The 8,527-nt window shown below is 35.5% G+C and overlaps 1 protein-coding gene across 1 annotated transcript; it reads left to right on the top strand.

Annotated features, from left to right (window-relative positions):
• The first annotated feature begins 3,205 nt into the window (after positions 1–3,205).
• On the top strand, positions 3,206–8,049 carry LOC140796142 (protein NRT1/ PTR FAMILY 2.11-like). Its single transcript, XM_073149034.1, has 4 exons — positions 3,206–3,384; positions 3,476–3,693; positions 5,477–6,030; positions 7,049–8,049. Exons 1-4 carry the CDS (start codon positions 3,258–3,260, stop codon positions 7,887–7,889), a joined length of 1,740 nt encoding a protein of 579 aa, XP_073005135.1. The 5' UTR covers positions 3,206–3,257; the 3' UTR covers positions 7,890–8,049.
• The last annotated feature ends 478 nt before the right edge of the window (positions 8,050–8,527 follow it).

Here is an 8,527-nt window from a genome sequence, read left to right as displayed (position 1 = left end):
ATCAACATTGGGTTTTTTTTTAATCTATTAGTTGTAGCATTTATGTGTTAAATTTGCATATGACGCATAAATTAAGATGTAAGTTTGATAAATATTATTAATTTTTTAAATTAGAAAAAATTTATTTTTAAAAAGGTTACTAGAAGGAGAAACTTAGATCCAAATCTAAAATCCGAGCAAAATTTATTAAACATTTTGCGACCTACCTCTTTCTATATTAGCTTAACGTCAATTATTTGATCCTAATAGTCAATTAATCTGGACCGTCCAATCTTATATTTATAAAAAGATATATCTATCTTATCTGGATGTGAATCCGATCCATATCTAATCCATTTTTACCCTTACTTAGAGACAAATATAATCTCGAATAGGATACAACATGCACTTAGGAATCTTTTAAAGAGCTTACTCTAAAATAGTGATAGTTTTGTCAATTATATATGCACAAGATGTAGCAATCTATGGCTATAATATATCTAATGGAATTAAGAGACTAGTAACCAAGTTTCCATCAATAGGAGCTAAACTCAAAATTATGGATTTTTATAGGGAAATGGACATCTCTTCCACCACAATGTTGCAATACCCCACCCATCTTTGCATTTCAAAGGCACAAATTGAAAGCTCTAGCTGCCATCCATGAAAATATTTATTTCACCAACCAGTTTGACATTTCTTCAAAGGCACAGATTTTTCTTTGTTTTGTTTTGTTTTATTTTATCATTCAAGAGCCCGAAGGCTATATATGAGTTGAACAAAATATTAACTTTTCTATTGATACAAAGGGACTTTAAGCCCCACCAAATTTTAGCTAGCATACTAAGTAGCAGAGTTTAGGCTTCAGATCGTTGCATCGCCAAGCTATTGCTTCAAGCTAAATACTGTCGAGTTATCACTCCAAGCCACCGCACTGTCAATTTGCTCTTCAAAGCTATCACATCAAGCTATCAAAAACTTTCCTAAGCAGTTTTTTTCATAATATTTGATTGGGGTTGGTGTAGAACTAATGAACCTCCTTGATTATAGGAGAGGTACCGACCAGTTAGTTCTTCTAACGCCTTCCGTCCAAAATTTTACGAAACGGATCCCCCGCATCCCCATATGTAGGAAGTTCCTATAGCTGTGTACTCGATTATTCTCGAGCCACGAGGGCCTAACCAAGGGTTTCCAAGTAACCCAGTTGTATCAAACCCATGCATCAGGGAATGGAGAGGATCTAGACATTAGAGTTAGGCATAAGGGCATGGTCCTTGACAACCTGGATCCATGGAGCAATTGGCAATTGCTTATCCATAAACTAAGCAATATCCCCCCCCCCCCCCCACCCCCAGACACACACAAACCCTAAATTTTTTTTTAGGGTTAAATCCCAACTCACACAAGGCAAGATGAGCAACCAAAGAGTTAATTTCAACCTCTTTTACCTTCCTTAGCTTATGATGCCAACACATTGACAGCTAAAGATGGAACTTTTCAAGGAACAGATGAGCTGATTCTTGAATGATTGATCCATCTAAGAATGATTCCAGTCAGTCTGGACATTACTAATATTTACATTCTATGTATACTATTTGGATAGAATTCAATCGATTTTATTTGGAGATTAATTTTTCTGTTTGGAAAAATAAAATCAAATAAAATAAATATGAAATCCATCTAATCTTTTCCTTTGCAATGAGGGAGGAATTCATTTCGTTATATTTTATTTTTACTATTTCACCCTTGGGGATTTTTTCAGATTGTAACCAAATAAATTTTATCCAAATTAGGCCTCAAATTATTTTATTACACACACCGAGGTCCATCCAGATTCGCGGACGAGCACAATTAATAATGATAACTATAAACTGTAGGGTGTTATTTACAAAAAATAATAATAAATGAAAATTTTAAAAGAGTCAAAATAATTTAGTGACTATTATAATATTTTAAAGAATTGAACCACAATTATAATACTTTTAACATTTTCAGTGACAATTATATAAAAAAAAAAGCAAAAAAGAAAAAAGACAGGGTATTATTTACAAAAAAGAAGAAGAAAATCCTAAATTATAATTAGCCCCCCCATCCCCATCCCCATCCCCATCCCCAAGACGTTGCCATCCTAACGACCGAGTCGCATGCAATGGCACGCAATCCTGCGTTCATTGGTTCTTTCAAGTCTTTCTTTATCCATATATATATATATATATATATATATATATATATATATATATATATATATATATATAAATATATTTTTTAATATCGATTTTTTATATATATATATATAATTTTAATAAAGAAGAGAGCAGGTAGTGAGTGGATCACACGTCTCCGAAAAGCTACTCGGAATTGATTCGAACCCATCTCTTTTGTTAAATTAGCCAACGATTTCTTTTTCTTTGAGTAGCTCTTCACTTTCTCCCAGGTTATAAGAATAAACGTGGAAATTGCACTTAAATTCTTAAATTATTGCTTATTTTTCAAGGATCTAGATGTAATTAGCTCTATGATAAAAGAGTAATGTGCAATTTTTTTTAAATTCGAATTAGTTTGGTGGATATGATTTAATTTAATTAGGGGTAATTAAGTTACTAATCTTTATTCTCTTGAGTCCACTTTTTTTTTTTTTTATCTTTTTCTTTGTTTCCTTTTCTCTTTTATGATTGCCTTCGAAGTCATCGCTCCCACTTTTGGTTCTCTAATTTTCGACAAAATTATAGAAAACCTAAACTTATTTTTGGGCACCTCATGGTATTTGGTCAAAGCTGGTAGGCGGACGAAAACGCGAATTTGCTTAAACATAGGGTGCTATATGGAAACTTGCCACGCATAATTAAAATTTCTATTTTTTGGGAAATAACCACTTACCTAACTAAGCAGATTTATCGTGAAAAACCTACTCCTTTTAGGCTTTTAGATGTCTCCAAATTGACTCCTCTTTTATGCATAATAGTACCTACATAGCCATATAATTACAAACGTCGGTAGTGGATATGACCAAATAACTTAATAGTTCTTTTTTTTTCCAAAGTAAAAGAAGAGAAGATAAGTGATTTAGAATACTTTATATAAGCTAACTGGAGATGTTAATTTATAAATATATCCAAAGAAAGAAGAGGCAAGTTGATAAAACCAAAAAACCGAGGTGGTTTTTTACAATAAGGTTAATAATAGGTAGTTCTTTGCAAAGTACCCTCAAAATAAAAGACGGCACACTGCTGCGAGGAAAAAGAGAAGGCACGAGGAGGAGGAGGAGAAGAAGAAGAACGATGGCGACGTCCGCCGAGGAGGAGAAGCAGCAGCAGCAGCAAGAGATGGAGAAGCTCGAAGGCGGCGGCGCCGCCTCCGAGCCCGCCGTCAGGTACAGAGGCTGGAAAGCCATGCCATACATCATAGGTACCAAAATGCAAAACAAAACCCACGCGAAATCTTTCACAAATATCTCTCCTTCCTCTCCCTAATTAATTCCCCTCCTTAATCCGTCCAGGCAACGAGACGTTCGAGAAACTCGGCACTCTCGGGACCTCCTCCAACCTCTTAGTCTACCTCACCACCGTCTTCCACATGGAGAGCATCGACGCCGCCACGCTTCTCAATGGGCTCAATGGAACGACGAGCTTCGCGCCGATCATTGGGGCCTTCCTCTCCGACGCTTACTTGGGTCGATACGCCACCTTGGCCTTCGCGTCGATCGCTTCTTTGATGGTAAATTTTAGATTTCGTCTTCTTTTTTAATCAATTTGGTGTCCGTTTGTGTTCCTCCTTTCTGTTTTGGTCAAGAATTGGTTGGTTTTATGATCAATTCGAGTAGCGAATTACGAAGGGATTCGGGAATTAAGTCCTTAATTTTGGGAAATAAAAAGATTTGAGAAGAAATGTTTGGGATTAGGTTTCCGTTCGATCTCGGCATTAGAATTCATGAATACAAGTGTCCAAATGCAAACCAATCCGCCGACAAATGTTACCACATACGAAAGCGTTTCATGGGAATGAAAATTTTGAAAATGACAAAAATACCCTTGATGGAGAGTGTGAAGATAAACTTTACGATTCGTGCTTTCTAAATCGATTGCCATTTTCTTGGGTCCTATAAATTGATATTTATTTAAATTACATCCACACCCTTTAACTTATTGCACACGTAGACCCCACTATTTATTTTCTATGATGTTTGACTCCTCAACTATCTATTATTTCTCATGACTTTAATGAACAGTCTTATATGACCGTGTCTCGAACGAAATAAATAGGTCTAATTTAGGGTCAAAAATGTAATTATCCCATATAGTACACACTACCCAGTAGTAGAAGTATTGTCTAATAGCATTCTTACGAACCATAATTATTTCATAAAGTTAATTAAACAAATAATAAAACATAGAACGTGCCTCTGCATTATCCCATGAATTAATCTTTCTCGTGCATATTGTTGATGGAAAGAGATGTTCACGTTGGTGTGTCAGATGCCAGGGATTATCCATGTGAGTTCTATTTTGTCCTCAAGGCATTTAATTGCTTCTTAATTGGCGAGTTGGTTGTTGCATAGATTTTAATAATGCCCATTTGTATTTTAAATATTTTGCTCATGTTTTGACCCGTTTATACTACACCATATAATATTCTGTGTCTAGTTGTTGCGTTAATTGTGGTAGAGATGCTCACTACTGGAAGGTGGACTCCACTGTGCTGCAATAGGGCAGTAGTTAGAGGCGTAATTGGATCTAGATTATCCAATCTGAATCTGATTAGTTATGATGGAATGGATCTTATTAAAGTAGTATATTATCTTCTATATTTTAATCTAAGCAACATTTATGTTTGCAACAATAGAGAGAGGTAAGGAAAGAAAGTCTTTTAGTTAAAAAAAAAGAAAAGAAAAAGAAAAAGAAGATCATGTTTATGGGAAATATCTAAATCTTTCTTAGCTATTGATTTTGCGTTGTAATTATAAGAAAGCTAATCTCAGGTTAGGGGGAAAAATGAGAGGTTTTTCATCGGATAGGCAGTTTTTGGATCCTAAAGTATTGGATGGCTGGAGCTTTTCTGCAAATAATCTGAAAATGAAAATGAGTAGTGAAATTGCTGGTATGTCAACAGCAAATCACAATAAATCTAATATTAGGTGGTGATAAGTGAAAAAACTTGTACTGACTAAATTCTACAGAAGAACTGATTATTGATTAACAATTATAATTGATTATACATCTGATATAAATTTTCTGAAACAGTTTTGGAGCAAAATTAGGTTGAGAAGATTACAGAAGAATCTAAGTTATATACTAATATTTACAGTTTATACTCTCTAAGTTTCTTCACCAGACAGAAAAAGCACAAAGATGATCAATCTGATGATGCAGGGAATTATAGAATACTACAACACTGTAGAAAGAGAACAATGGAACATCCCATTAGAAAATTTCACGCAATCCAATAAGATTCATGTAACCAGAATCATCTTTATATATCAGACTTTATTTGTTTGTTGCAGGGCATGTTCATTCTCACACTTACTGCTGGCATCAGTGGTCTTCATCCACCTGATTGCAACATAGGGGAAACATGCCGCAAGGCGACATCATGGCAGCTTGGCGTCCTCTTTGCTTCATTCGCCTTCCTTGTAGTCGGAGCTGGAGGCATCAGGCCATGCAGCATGCCTTTTGGTGCCGACCAATTTGATCCTAACACTGAGTCTGGCAAGAGAGGCATCAACAGCTTCTTCAACTGGTACTACTTCACCTTCACAACTGCAATGATGATCTCTGCCACCGTCATCATCTACATCCAGAGCAGCGTAAGCTGGTCGTTGGGTCTCGGCATCCCTACTATCCTTATGTTAGTTGCTTGCGTCTTCTACTTCATGGGATCAAAGATCTACGTTAAGGTGAGGCCGGAGGGGAGTCCATTCACAAGCATTTTCCAAGTCCTGGTAACAGCTTATAAGAAGAGTAACTTGAAGCAGCCTAAGGACCCCAAGCAAGATCTCTTTGATCCTCCACATCTTAGTTCTCTTGTCACCAAGCTTCCACACACTGACCAGTTCAAGTAAGCATATATGCCAACCTTCTCTCCATATATTAGACCAAGAAGTAAAGGAGCATTATACTTGGTGTTTTCTATGGCTTTTTATAAGCAGCTCGAGCTAACGTAATTGTGGAGCACTCATGATTAGCTTTTTTGGATCAAAAGAATTTTATATTGTTTTTTTATTAGAAAAGGAATTATACATTGTTAATGCTGTTCAGTTTGCTTTGTTTGATGTTCTTGGCATGATAAGCTTAATCTGCACATAAGTATACATTGTTAATGTTATTCATTTTGCTTTGTTTGATGTTCTTGGCATGATAAGTTTATTCTACACATAATTTTTGTTTAATATGATAGCATTCAATGTTCTTGCATCTTTATTCTCTCTTAATTTGGAATATTTGCACTTTGTCCTTTTTTATAGAACAGAAATTATGAATATTTTTCTAAGATTTCTGATAATTTCAAGGTCAATATGAATTGAATAGAGAGAATTTAAAAGAGTGACCACAAGAACATGATTTAATCTGATATTTAACAAGACTATCAGTATTAAGTCGTCAAGCCATCATATTAATCAGTTTAAGTTGTGGTTCGATTATGGTAGACCAATTATTATTACTCTAACTAAAAGTATTGGCATCTTTTTCCTATAAAAGAATATTCTGATAGTTTATTATGATATTATAAATTAATGAGTTTTTGAAGTGTTAAAATAGAAAATATCAAAACAAAGTAAACCCATCTACTTTGAGAAATGCAAAGGGACAAATTAGTGTAAGGTGATGAAAGGAACACAAGAAGGAAAAGCATTCTTAGCGTGAATTTAATGGACAAACTGTTTGTATAGCTTTCCAACATATTTCTCCTATTTGACTTTCTGTTGCTTTCTTCTGCAATGCACTTACTAGCATTGGATAATAAACAATAATTATAACTTGCTAGAATTTGGAGGGAAGATGGCGACCTTTGGCATTGCCAAAGTTCATTCATATCTCTAGCAAAACTGACTTTATCTTTGTTGTTGTGACATTAGGTTTCTTGACAAGGCTGCAATTATAACTCCTAAAGATGAGATAAAACAAAATGGTTTAGCTGCGAACCCCTGGAATTTGTGCAGCTTGCAACAGGTTGAAGAGGTCAAATGTCTGTTAAGGATCATTCCAGTGTGGTCTACAGGCATAATATACTATGTTGCAGTGGTCCAGCAGTCAACCTATGTGGTGTTATCCGCCCTCCAATCTGATAGGCGAATAGGAAAGGATAACTTTGAGATACCTGCTGCTTCCTTCACTGTATTTTCCATGCTTGGACAGGCGATTTGGATACCAATTTATGACCGTATCTTAGTCCGATGGCTAAGAAAAATTACTGGAAAAGAAGATGGAATAAGTCTACTGCAACGAATGGGAATTGGGATCTTCCTCTCTATCATTGCAATGGTTGTTTCTGCTTCAATTGAAGAAAAGCGCAGAAGCATTGCGCTTCACAGTCCGACACTCGGTGCTAGCCCTGGTGGTGGTGCCATTTCATCCATGTCTAGCCTCTGGATGATTCCTCAGCTTCTGATCTTGGGTGTCTCTGAGGCCTTCAACTTGATCAGCCAAATTGAGTTCTACTACAAAGAATTCCCTGAGCATATGAGAAGTGTGGCTGGGTCTTTGGCTTTTCTGAATCTTGCAGGGGGTAACTACTTAAGTGGCTTCTTAGTAACAATAGTTCATACGACAACTGGTGGACACAAGAATTGGCTAGCACAGGACCTTAACAAAGGAAGGTTAGACCTCTTTTACGTACTAATTGCTGCGATCGGTGTGCTTAACTTTATCTATTTCATCATCTGTGCCAAGTGGTATAGATACAAAGGGGCGAGCTAGTGGCTTTTAGCTTATCACGCATGTTGGTAATATACAACTTGTTTTGCTTAAGTGAGCACTTAAATAGAAAGAGGTGTATTTTTAATATGCACATTCTTTATCGTGTATTTGCGCTGTAAAGTTGGATAAGAAATGAATACAGATAGAGAGTGTTGTACCATTTTTTTCTTCCTTATAATCAAATATTTATCATTTCAAATATATAGTTATGTTATACTTATGTTCTGCTTAATGACAAATGGGTGAAAGATGGCGGAAGCAATCCTAACACTCACAAAGTTCTTTAGAATAGTAATGGACAAATGCAATCCAATTTGAGGAAAACTCATATATGATGCTAATGATAGCAATCAAGTATTTCAAAATCAAGTATGGGAACCTCTCTTGCAAGTAATCCCAGAAAGTAAAATAAGAGAGAAAAAGGCAAGATTTATGTGATTTGACATAATCAAATTAATCCGTGCCTATATTCACGGAGTGGAACAAGACTTCAATCCATTAATCAAATCCAAATACAAAGAGTTTTCTCAACATAATCCATTAATCTAATCTCCCTCAATATAATGGTGGTTTTATCTCTTAGGTTTTCTTTTTATCATCATAACCCTAAAAACCTAGTTTATTTATTTATTTATAGG

The sequence above is a fragment of the Typha latifolia genome, chromosome 10 (assembly GCF_019914945.1).
Source record: "Typha latifolia isolate L0001 chromosome 10, TyphaL0001v2, whole genome shotgun sequence".
NCBI lineage: Eukaryota > Viridiplantae > Streptophyta > Magnoliopsida > Poales > Typhaceae > Typha > Typha latifolia.
The sequence above is the reverse complement of the archived record's forward strand: the minus strand, read 5'-3'. Positions and strand labels throughout refer to the sequence as shown.

Bases quoted from the DNA above. Each gene is read 5' to 3' on its own strand.
- LOC140796142 (XM_073149034.1), top strand. From the start codon at position 3,258: ATGGCGACGTCCGCCGAGGAGGAGAAGCAGCAGCAGCAGCAAGAGATG. The intron at 3,385-3,475 runs GTACCAAAATGC...TAATCCGTCCAG, and splicing joins AGCCATGCCATACATCATAG to GCAACGAGACGTTCGAGAAA. The intron at 6,031-7,048 runs GTAAGCATATAT...TTGTGACATTAG, and splicing joins CCACACACTGACCAGTTCAA to GTTTCTTGACAAGGCTGCAA.